The sequence below is a fragment of the Saccoglossus kowalevskii genome, chromosome 1 (assembly GCF_978046115.1).
Source record: "Saccoglossus kowalevskii chromosome 1, keSacKowa6.1, whole genome shotgun sequence".
In the NCBI taxonomy this organism is placed as follows: Eukaryota; Metazoa; Hemichordata; class Enteropneusta; family Harrimaniidae; genus Saccoglossus; species Saccoglossus kowalevskii.
This window is the reverse complement of record NC_140641.1, coordinates 31,369,056-31,390,375: the sequence shown is the minus strand read 5'-3', so window position 1 is coordinate 31,390,375 and position 21,320 is coordinate 31,369,056. Positions and strand designations below refer to the sequence as shown.

Here is a 21,320-nt window from a genome sequence, read left to right as displayed (position 1 = left end):
CCACAGATCATCTATGACTAAACTGAGGATAAGTGCCCACATACTTCAGATTGAATTTGGGCGATATCACAACATAGATATCTCAAATAGAACATGCCCTGTCTGTGACTCCAATAAAATTGAAGACGAAGAACACTTCCTCTTCAATTGTAACCTGTACAAATCTGAAAGAGATGCTTTGTTTGAAAACTTAAACTTATCCGGTAATCTGAAAGCATTTCTCAATAACAAAAATTCTGAAACTGTCCAAGCAATTGCCAAGTTTATCAGCGACTATTTCACTAAAAGAGAGAACTTCATGAAAAGCAATTTATCAGCTGCCTCAAAATAACACCAAAAAAATATTTATATAATATTTTCACAGTATTACTATTTTTTTTTATTATTATTCCTTATGTATTTTATTGTTCCTTATATCCTTATTGTATTCTAATCTAGATCCCAGAGGAGATACGATATCAATAAAGGTCGTTATATATATATATATATATATTGTGCACCAAGTATAAAAGCAATAGATTTAACTTTTCAAGAAGTCGAAAGTCAAAAATGACAAACATGAATTAGAGAAACCAAAATGACTTCACTAAATGTACAGACCTCATGAAGGTCCCCCAAGGTACATATATATAATATAAAGTATCAAACGGGTTTAAGTATACAGGTCCAGCACGGCATATCAAAATATCTTCAAAGCGGCACAACCTACCCGGAAATAAACACCCTATCTCCATGAACATTATCACGTTAGTGACGCCCTCATTGACAGTATACTAGTATGTCAGTTTTTGTTTAGTTTATGTGAACTCTTTTGTTTGTGCAATAGCTATATTGTAAGTGAGCTTAGCAAATTAAAGATTTCTGATAATACTTGAAACCTTGAAAATGTTTGCCTAAATTTATACAGAAAATAACCTTCATTGACTGACTGTTCGAAATATTTAGTTTGTGTTTTGACGATGTTGAAAGTGTGCTCTTCAATGAGGCGAGATTAGCACCAAAATTGAATATTTTTTTGTTTTTGGAGCACTAACATGGCTGAACTAATCATGTTGAAACTTTACACACACGGCATGTTACACATTCGCACATGCATCTGTTTTAGAATCTGATTCAAGATGGCTGACCACCATTGTTTGGCTAGAAATGCATTATGAATGGCATGGGCAGAATAAATAAAGGAATCGCGCAAATAAATTGGCTCCACTTTGTATCAAAAATATAATTTTGTACCAAAAATATTTGCTCAACATAAAGAATTGATGATATCGACACAAAGTGAACAAACCAGATGGATCGAGGTCCACCCACTTTTTACCAAAAATATTCATCAAAAATTGAAGATATCATGGAATGAACAAATCTTGACAGAGATCCATCCTACATATTAAGTATGAAAGAAATTGAGCTGGTAGTTTTCGAAAAGTTGAAAATAGAATTGTCAATGGACGATATACAATCACCTGTATAAACAGCTCTGCTCTGTCATCTTTGATGACAGCGAAGCTAAAATGGAGAATTGAAGATATTGTCACAAAAAGATCAAATCTCATTGAGGTCCAGCCAATGAACATATTTACCAGGTTTTCAAGAAACATTGAATATTTCCACCATCAGATTAATTTGCATAGCATGAATATCTTTATTTGTTAATTAGGCTGTTACCCATACTGTGCAAACGACAATTCTGCGTATTTCTTGTAAAAGTTATGGAGAACAACTTGAAAATACAACTTGCATCTTTATTTCCATACTCTATATACATTTTATTTATTAAAGTGTAAATCGGCATACAATAAAATGTTTTGAGAAAACAATTCAGAAAAACAAACAATTAGAAAAAGATGTAGTTGTAAATGTACATAATTTATTCTATGATAATCAGCTAAGCTATATGAGGTGTTGAGGCAGTTACTGCATATATATTTATTATAGGAGAGAACTTCCCATTGTATAAGATGGAAAGTTATCATCACCTTGAAAACTGTATGTATGTAAAATTGTATGTCAATAAGTGTTTTCACAAAATATGATTTTTCATTCCATGACATTTAGGACTTTTGTATCTCAAAAAATGGTGTAGTGACCCCAATCTTTTTTTCATTTGATGGTCATCACATGTGTTTGAATTTCATGTAAACAATGTATTTTACATACATTGCACATGTTGTATTGAAGCTATGTCGTACAGAACACAAAACAACGACCACTAACCAAGTTATTTTCCAAATACAAAAAACACAAACACCCACTTACATCTTCAAAGCCCATCCTGTTTAGTCCACTTAGTTTTCACAGACCCTTTCCACTAAATCTTTACAAACTTTTATGCATGTAATTTTCATGTAAAACCAAAAAATGTTTTCGCAATTTTTCAAGACGACTGATTTCAGTCACTGCGACTCCCAATCTCAGACAATGCCAAGGATGCTATGAAATGGATTTTCCTCGGTAAAAATTGCGAAAATTTGCCTCACATGAAATGAAGCAGCGGAAGTATATTAATTAGCAGCTTGCACTCGTACACAAGGACAATTAAATATAACAGTAAATGATATAATTTATACATTTGTATCACATGAATCACTATCATACTGAAGTTGCTAAAATTGTCACACTGTTCTAAAAATATTAATTAACAAGAAACAATCAAACATAGAGGTGAACTACGGTAATACAGATACAGTGAAAGACAAAAAGGTATTTACTGGTATTTGATAAATACAGTCCTTAGTGCGTTCAAATTTAATATTAGTTTATCAACTGCTGATGGGTTAGAGCAATTAAAAATTATTAAAAATATCATCCTCATCCTGTAAAACTAGAAGTTGATGAATCCAGATGTACGTTTTGATATAATTCATATGTACCTATGGCAAGCAATGTAGCAAACCACTTCTGTAACAACAATTCAAAGTGGTTTTCTTATTCTGCAAATATGTGAAACATCACTCCAGGAAAAAGCTAATACCAAAAATATATTCAAATTATGCTATTTTAGCTAAAAAATATGATACATTAAAATCAGTAATCCTGCTCTCATTTTCCCCACTTGTTTCATTTTGAAAATACTAGAGGTTCTTCACTCCTACAATGTTAATGACCTTAATGAAAAAACAAAGCCTTCCTAATGCAGTGTTTTTCTATTGTTTAGGAATCTAGCTCTATTAAGATTTAGCCCCTTTGTATTCTTATTTGTTTGTTTTCATCCATTCATAATCACATTGAATATACTTGTATGTCATTCAGGGGACAGAACCGACAAATTTGCAAAATTGGGAATGCAACTTTGATATCTTGATGGATATTATGTCATAATTAGGACATCGTTACTCAGTTGCAAATAAGTTACATGTATATACAATGACTTCAGTCCCCTACGAACAACCTGGTGGGTTTGGAGCAAAGAAATACATAGCAACCAACATCAAATATACTATGACCAATGTGGAGCCTGCAATGAATTGAAAAAAAAAATACATAAATTGTTTATTTCAATTATTATTTACATAAATTGTGATTGACACAGGGGTAAACATGTTGTAAGTGGGAAAATGTATACATTTTGCATGCAAATTGCATTTACTGTGAAATAATTTATTTTCACTGGAATTAATTTTCGGTGAAAATACTTTTTGGGTATTTTGTATGGAATTTATTTTCACTGATTTTTGATGAGTTGAATGTAAAATATAGGGAAAAAAGGTTTATATGCTGGATTTTATTTTCACTGAATCACTCCTTCAGCGAAAATAGCAAAAATTAATTCCAAGCGAAAATAAAGTATTTTACAGTACTACATGTTATTATGTAAGCGTGATCAGGAGTATGAAATTTGGATTTTCATTTCAAGTACAAATTCCTGGTCTCAAGTTATGCTCAGACTGAAATGTTTGCAATGAAAATAAGATGTTCAACCCTATATACAAGGACCCAAGGGCAAGAACAGTAATTCCCAGAATAAAGTTTGATTATGCTTACCTTGGAAATAATCACACTTGCCATCCATGAAAGTGTAATTGACCAGCACAACACTCAGCACCACAGACCAAAGATGTAAGTCATTAAATATTAAAATAAAATCAATATACTGAATATAAAAAAAAGAGAAAGAAAAAATGTCATTGTAACTACACATGAATTGTTATTAGCTTGTGATGTAATGCAATTGGTGTAGAAAAACTATAAAAATAATATATATCAGTAATCAGTTCAAAACCATATTTTCCCTAATTAAAATTATTTGGGCATAGACCGCCTGACAATGTATCAAATGACAGGTAATTAACTCAATTAATTGTGGCCTTTATACTATCCCCCCTTATGAGTAGCCCCTGATCATAATGTGACCGCCTATTCAGAGTACTGTGCTTACAGGTTTGACACAATGGGAGTGATACTGTGTAGTTTTATAATAAATCACATCTAAAGGATATTAAAAATGTCATCTTTCCCATTCAATTGACACCAAACTACCGGTAAAGGAGGTGGGAGAGGACTAGATATAGCTTTCCATAGTTGTACCGTGAAATAACCAAAGATATTGAAGATATAGTAGCTGTATTACTTGTACATGTAATGAGAACAGTGAAAACCATAGTTTAATTATCTACCATATATTCAATAAAAAATAAATGTACTCATTTCTCTTTTGATGCATTGTCAATAGCACAATGCCAAACTATGGAAATCTTTTACATTTGCTCAATTAGAAATACATCTCTAATAGAAGTGCATAAAAAAAATTGCATTTATTGTATGATAGATCATTGAAATATGATTATTTTGACCATAGACTAGTCTCTGTCATTTAAATCAGCAAGTGTACATTTAATATAGAGTGAATAGTATGTGTTTTTGATAGGGTGGCTAGACAATATCAAATATTTATAATATAAGGGTGAACTTTCATAACCATGTAATGACGATCTCAAGAGGCGTGAACTCTTGCATTTTGTGAGGGATTTAAAGAGATTCTGCTCTATGTGCATGAATTAAACCAGTTCTAACCAACAACGTCACAAAACAATGTGATCACTTGGAAATGTTTGATTACGTAAAAAGAAATGAGCGAGTTGATCACCACATCCAATAATTCAAAAAACACACCTAAAAATTATCTGTGATGAATACAAACAATTTTTGCACAGATTTACTAATTTGTATTTAGGTGTTGTAGAAATAAGGTTTCTTTTATGATTTTGTGATCACAATCCAATTCGCAGTAAGTTTTCCATTCGCGTGTGATCTTCATCACATATCACACCCTTGCATACTTAAGGTAGAGATGCAGATTACCTGACAGGTATTTTAATTAGTTAATTAGGAAACCAAGGTGACCCCTCTTGTCCACAAAACTATATATTTTCGGAAAGCTTATTGTATGAATTTTAAAATTTTGTTAGTATTTTTTTGTATGGACACTGTAGTTTGAAATATGCACAAAAATGTGCTTTTTTGGTCAAAAGTGATTTAAAAAAAATTAGCTTCTAAACCATGCTTCTGTTTCCTGTCAAAATTGGTTTATGGGTACATCTGTTTACTATGAAGAAAGTGCCGTCTTGAAAACTGTCTACCAGTTGTCAATTGTGCAGGGCAGCAGCTCAAATTTCACTACTTCAAGTTTATGCATAAATTAACACCCAGGCTAGTTGTCTGTCCGATTGTTGTAACACTGTTCAACCAAAAACAATGCCCCGACAGCGTTTTAAAGATAAACACATAGTCAACCATTTGTGAAAATTTCAAAACAAAAGGTCAAAGCGTCAAGGAGCTATTTTTTTTTTAAAGTTCTGGAATGTGCACTAAAAAGAAGCTGAGATAATTGCTAATTTGCATAACAATTCACTCAGTAAGAAGTTTGCTAATGCTCATAATTAAAATGGCTGTAACAGTTCCAAATTTAAATGTATTATCGTTTTGTTAAAAGTTAAATATAGTGCATTTCTTTTTTTCACCATGTTTCTTTTTTATTATTTATTGTACAGCCTTGCTAAATCTTGCTAAGTATTCAAAAGAGACAATGTTTGCACTTGTTATCTATATTTTAAAATCGTTTTTTGAGTATGTTCCACTATTCACAATTCTATAAAATAGCCAAGACTGTTTGGATAATAAAAAGCAAAAAAAAAAATATTTCACTCCCAAGTGCCCACAAACCTGCATCTCTACCTTAATCCAATAAATATTTGGTAATGTTTACTTACATAAATTGCATTGACAATAACCAAAACAGGCATCTGTAGAAGGCACACCTGTACTGCAATAGAGCAACCAACTTCTATGCTGTATGGAGAGAAATCAGACTAATTTAATACTGTAAAATACTTTATTTTAACTGGAATTTATTTTCGCTGAACAGACATTTTGGGTGTTTTGTATGGAATTTATTTTCACTGATTTTTGATGAGTTGAATGTAAAATATAGGAAAAAGGTATAGGTATTCACTGGATTTTATTTTCACTGAATCATTCCTGAAGCGAAAACAGCGAAAATCAATTCCAAGCAAAAATAAAGTATTCCACAGTAAAACAGTTGTTTCTAATTGCATACATTTTGATTCTGTCGGATACTCTGGCATAGACATCTCTATAGACCCATAGTAATCCAATCATTCAGTTAACATCATGCCATAGTATAGAGAATAAATTAAATGTTACTACATGTCTAGTATTAATGCATGCAATAAAACTAGAAGCCGTATCTCTAATAGAGGCCTAACTCAATCTTTTTGAAAAGTTGAGAACCAACAATTTCTCATGTGTAGATGTTCTAATAGAAGTCGCACCCCTTTAGTTGCATTGTACCATTTTAATAGAAGCAATGGTTTCTAATACAGATGGTGTCGAGTGCTCATTGGTTATGTTACAAATACTTACCTTAGAGTCATGTTATTCTGTAAAGCAAACTGTATTCCGTTGACAATCTCTGGGATATCTGGCACCAATGCTAATAATGTCACACCAATAAAATACTGCAAATAATATATGACAATAACAAAATAATCAACAAAGGTATTTTGTAAAATGAAATGTGTTTGCAGCACAAAATTGTGTGCTTTGTGAAATCATGGAGGTAAAAGTAGATATTTATCACCATGGTGAAAGAAACTATAAAGTTTATAAACACTAACTACATGTATGATGCAGTGATGATAGACTTACCAGTGATACGCCAGACTTTTCCAGCAGTGGTTGTATATTCTCTGTTACAAGCTCAGCACATAGCGACATTAGAACAGTCGAAATAAGTAAGATGAAAAAACTTTTTGTCCTCGACCAGTGAGCTATCCCGTGACCATGTCCATGTCCATGTCTCCCACCTGAACGGAATCACATAAAAGCTACTATAATTCGATACAGTAATGTTGTTTACGCATGCAACACAGTCGACATGTTGTGTGGTGTTTGATATAGATCACATGTTACATATAGAATGCAGGTATCGGTATTCATAATAAGTAATCGAACATTTTCAAGCGATCACATGTCAAATTTAAAAACTGCAAACTGAGAAAGTTTTGGATCATTTGGTGAAATATAGAAGCATTCAGAGTCTGTAATATTTTTAGGCCCGGGTCTAACAATGTTACAAATTTTTTTAACCCCCCCTCCCAAATGCTGACTGGCTAGTCACCACCATAGAGGGCAGGCTTTACTTCCAGTCATGGTAGTTAATTTTCAAATGAACCTGGGTAGGGGTATTATTTGGCAAAAAAAAAGTCTATAGTTATATCCACAATACCACAATAAACTACAACAAATATACATAATGTACTATGTGATTGTGAGCAGGTTATAACAGAAGCTGTTACTGTCCGAAATACGGCAGTCCAATGTTACTGAGATCTATACGATGTTGAACATTTTCATTCATATGTAATCCTCAATGTGAAGAAAGCAATTACCACCATACTTCATTGCTGCATGAGTTGAGCTGCACCAACATCCTTTAGAATTGCAAATTCAATTTTTACCGATGTTGAAGAATGATCTTCATCCTTTCTCCATAATTGATAGTCATAATAGATGCTGTAATTTTATCATTTAGAAAAGTGAAACAATTTATTACAGAGAGTCAGTCAGATTTGGGAAGTTCCTAAGGGAATGGGAAGTCAAAATTGCCTACAAATAGTAAGGTATGGGTACTTGAGTATATAAACTCAAAATAATCATTTGAGGTTTGTATAAACTTACTCTGTGAAGTGCCTTCATCTTTTTTCACTTCAATCTTGTGAATATGCGTGTGAGTTTTTAATGTAAATATTAAGCCAACAATGTAGGCCAGCGGTAATAGAGCTGTGCATGTATAAATCAAAGGCTGGATGTGTTCAGTAAATAGCTCATTGCTTTGATCAAACTGAAAAAGAATATCATAGAAAAAAAAAATGAAAATATCAAATAGTTAACATTCTTAGTGATAATGTTTTCTGAAGATAATTTTTAGGCTGAAAATATTTGCAATTCAATGAAATTTATGACCGGTGGCCATTTCTCACCTAAAAAGATATTTACATATATTTAAACAATACATTATCAAAGGTTTTCCGGGCTTGTCAAGGAAAATTTTATTCATACTCATAACTTACAATCACACATGATGGGTTATTGATGTGTGTCTAGGATTTGATTTGAAATGGCTGACTGGCAACCATAGATGTACACTTTTTTTTCCCTCTTTGTCTTCTCAAATGTCAATTCAGCCAAATACAATAAGGGGACTGGGACATTGCCAATGAATTGTGGACCAGAATTTTGTTGAATAACATCAGTTGGCAAGAATGGTAACATTTCAAAAATGAATTATTTGCAGTTAATCTGTCTACATGAACCATATTTATCTAATAATACTGTACACTCACTCTTTGACTGGTACATCGGGAGCAGATAAACTCTGTATCATTATCAAATATAGTATGGTTTGCCATTTCTGTACAGCCCTGGAAAACAAAATAGTTATAGATTTTTTGAAAACACGGTTATATATTTTCCCTCTTCGATGATGATGAATGAACATAGAATACAATAATGGTATATATATAGATTACTAGTTTTTCACTACACATATGCCAGAATGAAATGCATCGTCATAATGTAAAGATTAAATAAGTACATGATTATAGTTCATATGTTGCACATTATCATGCATTTATCACATTATATCATGTTTAAATCAGATTGATAGCAAGAATTTATCTCTTTCACATCGCCAATTCATCCATCTTGCATCACACATTCTAATCACTGCAGCAATGATCTAAACAAAACGTCACCAGTTAACTTCCATGATTGCCCATGCCTGCAAGATCATTTCTTTATAGAAAGGGTCTAATAAACAATTTATCATTGCTGAGCAAGTTTATTAGATTACCAGTATGGTGTGGTAAATAGCATGAAGAAAATATGTGATGCAGGGTGATTACAATATACATGCAATGCAGATGTTATTGTAGAACAACATCAAAGCGTGTAAAAGGATGGGCTGTAGATGTACTTCAATTTAATTTATTGAAATGTTGATTTTGAAACCTATTTATTTTGTAAATAAAATTGATCACACTTACACTGCAGATGAGAACGCCATATGCTTTGGAGAATATGGTTGGAGCAAAGGCACCGGCAATACAGACAAATAACAATGACGCGGTCACACCAGCTGACCTCCAATTAAAAGCTTGTTCATGGTGTTTTATTCCACCAAGAATCATACACAGACCCTATTAAGAAAACAAACAAGTAAACACAAAAACAAACCCTTTTCTATGCAGAATCATTTCTAATCTAAATCAGTATGCAAATAAGATGTGAATGTTTCTGACCAATCAGAGACTTACTGGAATGAAAAGTAAGGTTGCTAATATTGTGCCAGTCAGAGCTGATTTGACGAGTTCTGAATAGCAGTGGTTATCGTTCGTGTGGCCGTGGATTAATGCTGATACATAGAGTGTTATTTCAACAATGGATCCAAACGTTGCATTCAATATTGCTCCAACTGCAAAGTTACTTTGGGCTGCAATACTGCAATATCAAAGAATTAAAGAATATTTAATACATTTGGAATCAGTTCTCAAACCAGTTGCAAGAATGCAAGAATGTGAACTTACACACATGTTTTAACAAGCTGGCTATGCAAATAAATTTGCAAATAAAGTATTTATTACGATACAAAATACAGTTCAATGTTTGTCGTAGAATGCTGTCACTGTATTATATTAGGATCTGAGTATAAATTCGGTATATAGATGCACAGTATTTGCTCTATTAGAAAACCATCTTCGATATTAGTGAATATAAACCAAAAATTACATTCCTTGTATATAGAATCATCTAAATATTACTTATTTTTACCATAGAAACACATCTGTAATTTATGTTAGGAAAAATTAATTGATACCAATTTAATAATACGGTACACTTAGGCAAGATAGAGAGAGATGTTTTTGATCTAGAATAACACAAACCTGGTAACAGCCATCCCAATGTAGTATGCTAACGGAATAATAGCAAGTAGGGATAAGACAAATTTCTACAGAAAAAAGAAATGAAAATCTTTTGAATATGCAACACAGATATGTACATTACAGATAACTGTGATAATTAATGGTTGATAAAAAATAAGACAAGATTCCAAGATAAACAGTGCCCTCATATGGCAATGTAGCACACACTACAGAATACCAGTATTTAGACTCTTGCATGTCGCGACTTATGATTACAACAATAATGAATGACCTTCAGTGTCAATTTTAAAGAGTAGTTAATTCCAAGCAAGTTAATGTCTGAGTTGCAGGTATCTTTGTGCCAGGCAACTGTTCCAAAAATGAAACGTCACTGTTGTCTCACCTAACTTTTTTTACGTGAATTTGCGAGTGCGAGTGCTGACATATAGCGCCAAAGAGACCAAATATATGGACTACATCAGCATGACAGGGCTGTGTGACCATCTTCCAATCATAATGACAATTTAATGTGCTATCCTGGCATCAACCAAGCCTAGTCAAATGCAAGGTTCCCCCAAAGTTACATTCATTAGTGAATGAAACTCGACCAGTGGAATTAGCCTTCCCATTGAGTCTGTGGCACACTCAGCCAGGGTTAGGGTCAACCCTTTTTTATGTTCAACTCCAGGTAGGATATGAACTGAGTCTATTGATCATGAGTAATATATTGGTGACCGGTTCTCATTACTGTTATGATGAACAATGTACTATCAGCATGTATTAGGTATTTATTCAATATATCGCTATTTTTCCTTATTTTACACTCAAAATCTGAATAGTAAATTATCAATAAATTAGGCAAGCAGTCTCTGTGATAAGATTACACACTGTAGGAATGTATGCCCCCCCCCCCATATTAAAAATCTTACAACCTCACTAATAGCTATGAGGAGTTTGTATACCTCTTTAATATCCTGCGTTCTTGACTTTACATAGGTAATTGTTACAATGTAAAATATATCATCTCCTTGTCAATACTTACTGTAGTTTCACTTGACACTTGATCTTCATGATCAATATAACCTAATAATAAAGCTAATATCACAAATGATAGAAGATCTGGAAAGATATTAGTTAAAACAAATAACAAACAAATTGATGTGCATATGTATAATATCATGTATGATGTATGTGTGATGTATGTGTGAAATTTGATTGTGTTTGGTCCAGGCATGTCTAAGATACAGATCCGGACGCATGCACGGATGCACAAAAGCACGGATGCACAGAGGTCAAAACATTAGTCCCCTGTTCGGACGCAGACTAAAGATGACAAGTTCAATTCCTAATATCATAGAAGCCCAATGCTTGTCAGAATACTAGTAATAGATTAATTGCAGTAACGCATGTCAATATTGCAATACGTTTTCAGAATAATAACGTATAGGAGAATTGTGTGCTTTTATGTAATTAGATTAATTAACCCTTTTTTGGGGGGAAGGGTCCATTTCCCAATGTTTGTTCATTCTGTGGTTAGAGATTGTGTTGCTCTTTACAATACAATAACATTCATTATTACATATGTACTGCAGTTTATTTTGACTCGTCCATGAAATCAAAATCGGTATTTCCACAACCCATATGCAAATGAAGTCTGAGAGCAAACAAAGTAGTCCCTTCAGGAGTACAGTTTTTCGAAATAAACAATATTTAGAAGTATGATATTTTCCCCTTGGGGTACATGAATATACTTGCCGAGTGAAATGAAATTTGAACAACAGTAATGGTACTTTTAGGCAGTCACTTATTTTGGCCCAAACTAATTTGCATATCACCCATGCAATAATGTTTTCGGTATTTTTACGGTCGATATGCAAATGAACATGGTATTTTCATTGGCTACCGAACTATTTTTATTTTAGTTGTAAACATATTTTCGTCTGCTATTTTTATCCAGTTCAAATCGTTCAACAACATTTTTGGCATGTCAGGTGTACATCACATGGAATACTACGATTGGAAGAACTTAATGTATGTTGACCACCTGGAAACTGAGTTTTATAAACCTTGAAGAGCTCTCAGAAGATCCACCAGCAGTACAATCAGCGATTACTATGCAGCCGCAACCATCAGCATCGTGATACCAGGTTTCTGCTGGCGACGTTGCGGCGTTACTCAGTTCCAAATAAAAATTACCAACGCCAAAAGAGCAACATTTTAACCGGTAATCAAGACTCAGTCAATCCACGACCAGTAAGCAACATCGCACACGAAGTTGTAGCGTGCAGCTCAGTGACAACCGCTGTCGACGAAAGTCATCCCGTCAGTGGAGTACCGCAGTTGTACGGCATGTTTGCGGAACTTTTAACTTCAACATAAACTGTGTATCATAGTCGTCCAGTTCAAGTTCTGCTTCTGTCGTGTTCCCAACTAAACGTCAACGAGTTATTTATTCGGACAGTGACTCAGATTAGACGTCTGATTATTTTAATTTCATGATACAAACAGTGACACGTGTTCTCCGGGCGCGTTCTACACTGACACGCGCTGCTAGGGCGTAACACTTATATTGGAACATATTAATGGGCAATGGGGTTCCCCGACCTAAATTCCATCCCGGTTTGCACGTTCTTTCTTTACTACGAAATAATCAAGTATGGAACATATGTAATAATAACAGAACCCCACACCCTCCCCGTGGCTTTCGTTGCGCATGGAAGTTATTTTCACTCGAGAAAGTACAGCCGCAGGATATACCGCATCACTCGTGAAAATAACTTCCATACGCAACGAAAGCCACGGGGAGGTTGTGGGGTTCTGTCATAATACTGAGTCTGATTTTTATTATCACATACATCAAATTTTGATCAATGATTGTGACGTTTTTGGGACTACTTTATTGTATGCGTTAGAATACATATTTTTGTAATGGTGTTATATGTCATCTGACCACCCGAGTGTATTGATATGTGAAATGTAGTGCTGTTGGAGTAATTCAAAATGGCAGAATAAATAAGAAGTTGAATTTGAAAGCTTGCATCTCTGGTTTCTTTGATGTTTTGTGTGTTCCTGAGTCAACACATCACAATGATAAACAATGAATGCAATATACTGTGGAATACTTTATTTTCGCTGGAATTAATTTTCGCTGAAAAGACTTTTTGGGCATTTTGTATGGAATTTATTTTCACTGATTTTTGATGAGTTTAATGTGAAATATAGGAAAAAAAGTATATTCACTGGATTTTATTTTCACGGAATCATCCCTTCAGCGAAAATAGCGAAAATAAATTCCAAGCGAAAATAAAGTATTCTACAGTATTATAATTTTGTGCAATATCCTCCTGTGGCTTACCTTCACTTAATTAAGCAGGATATCACTAAGATCTTTTGGACAGGGACAATTTTGTGTTTGCCAAATCAAATGATGAAATCATGAAAGTTCCTAGTGGTGAACATTTAATGGTATTTATACAAGCATAATATTTAATTATGACAATACGTATGTACAATAAGAGTGAGGTCTATCTCCTGCACAACAATACCTGAGAGGTGTCTATCTCACATACAACCCTACTTGCATGCTCAACATAATCACTACATATCAAATGTCTTAAGTGATAAAAGGATACTAACTAAAATAACATTCATTCCATCTATTGTGTATTTATAATAGTAAATGTTGACTGCCTGGTATGTACACAAAACCACTTCAGCATGAGGACCGCTTCCATTCTGGTAGAGAGAACAAATAAAGAAAAACAATTGTATGATATTTACATGTAGTGTAGAAAGCATATCTCTGTAATTTATAACAAAGTCACAGAAAGTTCTTTGGCAAAATTCATACTAACAAAAAATTCATATTTATTATTTCTTTTCTTATTCTGTAGCCGATTCCATTTTAATAAGAAATAAAAAAAAAAAATCTTATTATCCCACATCATTGTTTATGGTTACCGGGGTAATCAGAGCAACATTTTGTGTCATATCTTCATATAATTTCCCCTTGGTAATTTTGAACCAAATGTAGATCATTTTTAAAGTTTTTTCAAAAATCATTTGTTAGGTTTATTTCATTACAGGCCCCAAAGGTTTGTAGATGTTTATAAGGAATCATGTACCACTATCAGCTCGCTCAAGAGATGGGTTTCTCACAAAACTATTGCAGGTCATGACTGTACAATAATATTACATGCTAAGTTTTGTTTACCAGGTAAAAAGACAGACTGACACTGCTTTGAATGACAACACTGTTAAAAAGTTGGGGGCGACTACACATTGTGAGACAAGGATAAAACAACAAATACTTACCATGCTAGTTTTGTTTATTTGTATTTTCTCAGGAGGAAGAAACAAAAGTTTTCTAATTGCAATGCTGTTGACCTGGATAAAGATTAATACAAAATGTAAGAGATATATATACACACACTGCAGACATGTTACAATTTAGATCAGTGGTTAGTAATAATAATAATAATAATAATAACTCTATTGCCTCTGTGTAAAAAGAATTACATAGGATAAGTACAGCAAAAAATAGTTTTAAAATAATAACAAAATATATGTAAAAATATTATAAAAATTACATAACTAGTATTTACTGGTAAATGTTAAATAAATATTTGTGTTGTGTAAATATAAATGGCAAGTTTTTTAATTATGCCGGGATCTTTGATTGAGAGTATATATGTGAATTGTGTATTTTTATTTTTTGGATGAAGTTTTCCCAGTGTGGTCAGTATGATTGAAAGCCATATCCATTCAAATGCACTAAATAGGTACAACAGCACTTCTGATGACCAAATCCATAGAAAAATTTGTATGGGATATTCGTAATAACAGCAGAAAATATTTAAAAAAAAATCAATTGGTTTAATTAAGATTTAATAGGCAATCTTTGCCTGGTAATTTCCATTCCATATTTTAATTATTATGTATTTATATAAATTTTTTGATTTCATGAAATAACTATCATGGGTAAGATGACCCACAAATGAAAAAACTAAGGCCCTGGACAAATAATAATGACAGTCATTGACTTGTGCAATGGTAAACAAAACTGAAACAAGTCAGCCACTTTGAATCCGAACTTGAAATAATGTATAATGTATGTGAAAAGTTTGAAAGCATATCAAAAAGATAGCGTCACTTGGAAGTGTATTTGTTAAAACGAAATGGCCACCAGTCGGCCATTTTAATCCCATCTATAACACAAAATAATGTGCATCAAAATCTCATTATGGCCAATGAATATTTCCAAAGTTTCCAGACATTGAAACAAATGGGTACGGTAATAATAATATTGTAAACCTACCTTTGCAACTGGTATAAATATGACGAAAAACCAGGTTATTAAAAATACAACCGCATGTATAATAATTAATAAAGGTACGCCTAATATAAGCCAAAAATATGTCTCAACTCTTCGCTGTGAAAATAAAAATAACAATAATATTTACTAGGTAAGGATAAAAATTAAGAATGTAGTTTAGACTTGCATACAGTCTCTTGTTTAATTTCTGGTGTTTTTTCAATAAAATAAAATATCATGAATGGGTAAATGGCAAAAGCCAGGTTAACGTGAAATATCTATTACTAACTGTGTATTTTGGAAATTAACCTTTTAATTGAAAACCAAACTTATCAATTTAAGCAGTGATTGTAAACTGCGAATATTATTCTTTACAATACAAGCATCAAAATGGAGTGAAGAAGAAATACAGCTCTTCTAAATACAACAATATTTCACATGAACAAAAATTATCTGCATCATCGTTTATCTCATGTACCCCTTCATCCCCTCCGGGGGATGTTATCTATGTTAATGAATCAATGTTAAATACTTGCTGATTATCGAACCGTGTGGCATGTCATCGGTAAATACTTTGTGTAGTAGTTCGCGAGCAGTCGGCGAAATAACCATTTAAAACTGAATATTTCTATAAGGCATGTGGTGTAGCCTTACATCAATCAAGGAGGTAAATCGATCGACCATTCAGATTCGCGCTTTTTCGACTAACCAACCATTGGGAATCGTGCTCTTCACAGAGTGACACTGCGATCCTGTCGTAGAGTGCAATAATCGGCATTCGGCGAGACGCACAATCGCGTCGCAGAGTTAGTTTTTAGACCCCCATACATACCTCTTTATCCACAAAAATTATCTTAGACCAAGGGTGATATATTTTTCCTATACTGAATTAAAGCTGACATGGTTGGTGTGAGTTACTGCCACATTCACTATAATGCAATGCAAACTGATGCAAATGAATGAATCTGGTGGCTAAGGGGGCAGCAACTCGCATTGACCATGTCAGGGTAATACTGCATGTGATAAAAAAATTGGCTATCCAGCAATTACCAATGAGGCTTACTGTATACAATTTCCACTCAGATAAGTATACATATCAGCAGATGTCATACTCACCCAATATTTACTGTTGTCTTTTTTCACAAAATCTGTTTTTGCCTGCGACGATGAGATGTTGAGAGGCGTATTTTCATCTGGCAATTCCGTCATACTACTACTATTGCTATCGTAAGAGCTATTGAATGAAAGAACACCAGCATACTCTGTATGCTAAAAAAACAAGACATTGTAAATACAGTGTGTGGCCAAATCCCAGGGCTATTTGAAACAGTGAAATTACTGTGTCACTGTCCTTTTGAGGGGTGTTACCTATCTTCAACATACAACTTTGCACCTGTATTTTGAATATTTCATTGGACTTAAATGCACTGTAGGTATAGGGGAAACAAGAAATTTCAAAACAAAATTGTAATAGCAAAAATTATGGAAAAAAAGCTTAGAAAGAACTCTTGTGTACTGACAAGTATTGGAAGCCTATTGAAAATTAATTCAAAATTCAAGATTAACCTTTCAAACAAGAAGCTTGGCAACTAATATTTGTCTGCTTTTTGAGATGCACAACATGAATGTGATCTACATTTATAATATATAGTAATTTATAATAATAAATTTTGATTTTACATCAGTGGTTTGCAGATTAATTTTATTCCAGAGCACATTCACCACAAGTACAAGTTAAATCTGATCAATATGCATGTTTTTCAACATTAAACTAATGTCTGTGGACTACCCCAAAGTACATTGTATCTACCAGTATATTGTATCAAATTTCAATGAAATGAGATGATTTTGCATGTTATGCAAACTAGGCAATTATTATGCTCAAATTTGAATCCAAAACTAATCGGGTCTTTATCATTGTTACTATATACCAAGTCTTATTGAAATACAATAAATAATTAGTAATGGGATATAGGTAGAAAATTGAGTAATTGCAGATGTAATGCGCAGGTTTTAAAGTAAAAAACTATTAAGGTACTATGTGCATTGTCTTGTAGCCTCCATGTATCAAGTTTCATTGAAATGTAATTAGAGCTTGATATAGATGGAAAATAAAAAAAATTAAATTATTATGCAAATTAAGTAAATAATATGAACAGATTTTTACCCAAAACTGAGCAGTTGTATACATTGCCCTAGAGCATCTACATGTATGTACCAAGTTTCATTGAAATGTGATGATTAGTACTTGAAATATCAGCAGAAAAGAAAAGAAAAAAATTGACTAATAGCTATGACAATTACAATAGGTAATTAAAATGCATGCAGACAGTGTAACTGCAATGACTCGCAATGTGTGCTGCCTAACATTACTTTCAGCAGTAGTAAGGAACCAAGAAAAATGCTCATTACTACAACATTATTTCTTTAATTCATGTGTTCATGTAAACTAGAAAATTTTTCTCTCAAAAAAAGTGATTTATTTAATGCATGACAAGAGATATATTTAGAAGAGAATTTAAACTTGTGTTACATGGAGGACTTAAACCGCTTTGTTTCAAAATACACGTTGACAATTAAGGTGGACGTTGAACCAAAACATGTATATAAATTGCGCCCTCATACAAGGCAAATGTAATTCCACTTGTTTAAGGTTGATGAATACAGTTTCACGAATGTGGATAGAGTTAGAGCAATACATGCAAGAGATTTCATGTGAGAACATGTTTTATCCCAACACATTGTTTCATTACCTAATACAAAATATTTTCAAAATTGAACAGGTCATCTCAAATATTTAGTCCATGTCAACAACAGTTTGCTGCATGTGATCATGTATAAGAAGTCTATTCACAAAGTATTAAGAAATTTCTGAATTTTTTCATTAAACTCTATCAATCAACCTCTAACAAAGAAATTTTCTATTGGGGAAGTGCCAGACACATACATTTTGACATGGTCTTATCAGAAAATGCTGAACTTAGGTCAACCACTAGAATTAATCTTGAAGATTTAGTCACACACCCTTAAGTATTATTATAGTAGTTCACGCTTGACTAGACAGTTTGATAGCTATATAAGAGATTCTACATCAAATTACTAGATGAATTTGAGCGTTAAAGTCAACTATCGTCACTATTGCCAAATTTTAAACCCATATTTTTTTTTATAATTTTTCCAACATTTTGAACAAGACTTGTAGCCAATGAAATTATGGTACAAAATTATCAAAAAAATATAGAAAAATACATGAAAAATGACAAAATGACACACCAAAACTATGCCGGAGAAAATGATGGTGCTCAAAGTAAAGCCACTGTCTTTATTAGGAGAAAATGACAAATACTGTAAACCAATTAATATAGACTAAAATTTACTAAAGTCACTGAATTCTGGTAAAGAATGTTCATTGCTACAAAATTTCATGATTTGCATTGACTTCAACAATAAATAAACAAACAAACAAACAATTAAATAAATAAATACTTTTCCTACCTCTTGTACAAATTTCCCAAATGGCCAGAAGAAATAACCAGCAAACTTTGCACAAAAAACAGCTGCAAAAAAAATCAAAACAAACATAATGCATTAAAAAGTTCACAAAGCTAACCACTGATTTTCTTACAGTGTTCTTCCCAGTATTTTGAATCATATTAGATATTTTGAATCATATTAGATATTTTGAATCATATTAGATATTTGAATCATATTAGATATTTTGAATCATATTAGATATTTTGAATCATATTAGATATTTTGAATCATATTAGATAATATTAATATGCAAACTACTTAGCTGTTGTAATTTAGCTGGGGAGAACAATATCCTATTTCAAAAATACTAATTTGCATAATCAATCAAATATTAAAGCACAAGTTGCAACTAATAATTAATATTATTATATTTAATAAAACCAATATTGTACATTGTGCTTATTTGTTGCCACAGTCCTATTTCAAAAATGCTAATTTGCATAATCAGTCAAAGAAGCACAAGTTTCAACTAATAAAATTAATTACATAAACCAATATTTACATTGTGCTTATTTGTTGCCATAATTTAACATCGTTTGCATGTTACGTGCTGACACTTTGGTTCAACATTTGTAATGCCAAATAAAATAAATCCTGTGTTTTCAGTAATCCTACTACCTACCCAATTTTTGTTGGAAGGTCATGTATGGTCATTCAACCCATGTTTTTTTTTTTATTTCATGCATTTCACTTATGTAGTGAATGACTAGCTCTCGTATTAAGGAAATATATTTTGAAAACTAAGTTAGATGTGATTTTTAACATCTGTAGTTAAACCATAATTATGCTCTCAGTATTTTTTAAACCATTACCAGAAACACTAAATTTGTTTTAGTTGGCCTTGTTGCAGCTTACTATATAATTAATAAACATTAATAAACATATTAAATAATAAAAACGATCACATAATTAAAGACGTTTCAAAACACATTTATACTTGCTTTATGCTTAGGGAGCAAAAAATCAAACAATAACTTCAGTACCAGCTGCCTCAAAAAAACCCCACAAAACACAGATTTACATTTATTTACATTATAAAATATTACAATTATTCATTTATCTCTTATTGTGAGATATGTATTTATTTCATTCATTTACAGTATTTTTAGTATTTCATTTTATTTTCATTTTTTTTATTATTACATGTTTTTGACTTTATTGTATTTTATGTCAAGATCTCAAATGGGATACGATAGCAATAAAGAATTACTTACTTACTTACTTACTATATAAAAAGAAAACATTATTTAAAAATGTAAATCATTCAGAAGGTCAGGTAATATCTTTTAGAAACAGAGTTTACCAACTATACATGTATGTATAGCGTATAATTTATGGAATTAACCATGCACTGGAGTGACTCCACACACATGAGCAATAATCGACCCATTCATGAATCGATCCATTGTTAGGGGTAATTTACATACAAGTACACACCAGTGTTGACTGTTCCACTTTACAAAAAATATCCATCTCCTAAAACTACAGCCTTGACATAAGCACAGACATTATATAGTCTGTGAAGAAAGCGGTTTCAACTCAAGGCAGCATGAATGGCTGGTATTAGGACAGTGTGCTGACTTTCACAGGGCTCTAAAGTTTATTTTGGAAGCCGAATACAATATTTGCTCTATTAGTAGGGCATGTGCTTACATGTACCTAAATGACAGCATTGTATCTACGGTCAAACAGATTTTAATGAAATTTTTGGTAAACTACCGGGGCGGTAATGCTTCTTATGTGATTCTCATGAGCAGATGCAGCAAATTATTTGAGACTCTCAGTACTGTTACTTTTTTGGTGGGATTTTGACCACTTTTTAACTCAAAAAAGCTGTCCACTAAATAACATTTTTCGAGTACTGTGAAATACTTTATTTTCGCTGGAATTAATTTTCGCTGAAAAGGCTTTTTGGGCCTTTTGTTTGGAATTTATTTTCACTGATTTTAATGAGTTTAATGTGAAATATAGGAAAAAAAGTATATTCGCTGGATTTTATTTTCACGGAATCATCTCTTCAGCGAAAATAGCGA

General features: G+C 32.6%; 1 protein-coding gene across 1 annotated transcript in view; it reads right to left on the bottom strand.

Moving 5' to 3' along the window:
• Window positions 1–1,618: 1,618 nt before the first annotated feature.
• The window catches only part of LOC102801220 (uncharacterized), a 29,174-nt gene continuing 9,472 nt past the window's right edge, over window positions 1,619–21,320 (bottom strand). Inside the window, exons 5-20 of the mRNA XM_085500810.1 lie at window positions 19,249–19,310; window positions 16,870–17,022; window positions 15,757–15,870; window positions 14,754–14,825; window positions 14,072–14,174; window positions 11,482–11,558; window positions 10,461–10,525; window positions 9,834–10,017; window positions 9,564–9,716; window positions 8,862–8,939; window positions 8,197–8,359; window positions 7,165–7,322; window positions 6,880–6,974; window positions 6,207–6,285; window positions 3,982–4,090; window positions 1,619–3,454 (exon numbers count right to left, since the gene is read on the bottom strand). Coding sequence (XP_085356936.1) covers window positions 3,378–3,454; window positions 3,982–4,090; window positions 6,207–6,285; window positions 6,880–6,974; window positions 7,165–7,322; window positions 8,197–8,359; window positions 8,862–8,939; window positions 9,564–9,716; window positions 9,834–10,017; window positions 10,461–10,525; window positions 11,482–11,558; window positions 14,072–14,174; window positions 14,754–14,825; window positions 15,757–15,870; window positions 16,870–17,022; window positions 19,249–19,310 — 1,742 coding nt within the window. The 3' untranslated portion in view covers window positions 1,619–3,377. The remainder of the gene's footprint in view (window positions 3,455–3,981; window positions 4,091–6,206; window positions 6,286–6,879; window positions 6,975–7,164; window positions 7,323–8,196; window positions 8,360–8,861; window positions 8,940–9,563; window positions 9,717–9,833; window positions 10,018–10,460; window positions 10,526–11,481; window positions 11,559–14,071; window positions 14,175–14,753; window positions 14,826–15,756; window positions 15,871–16,869; window positions 17,023–19,248; window positions 19,311–21,320) is intronic.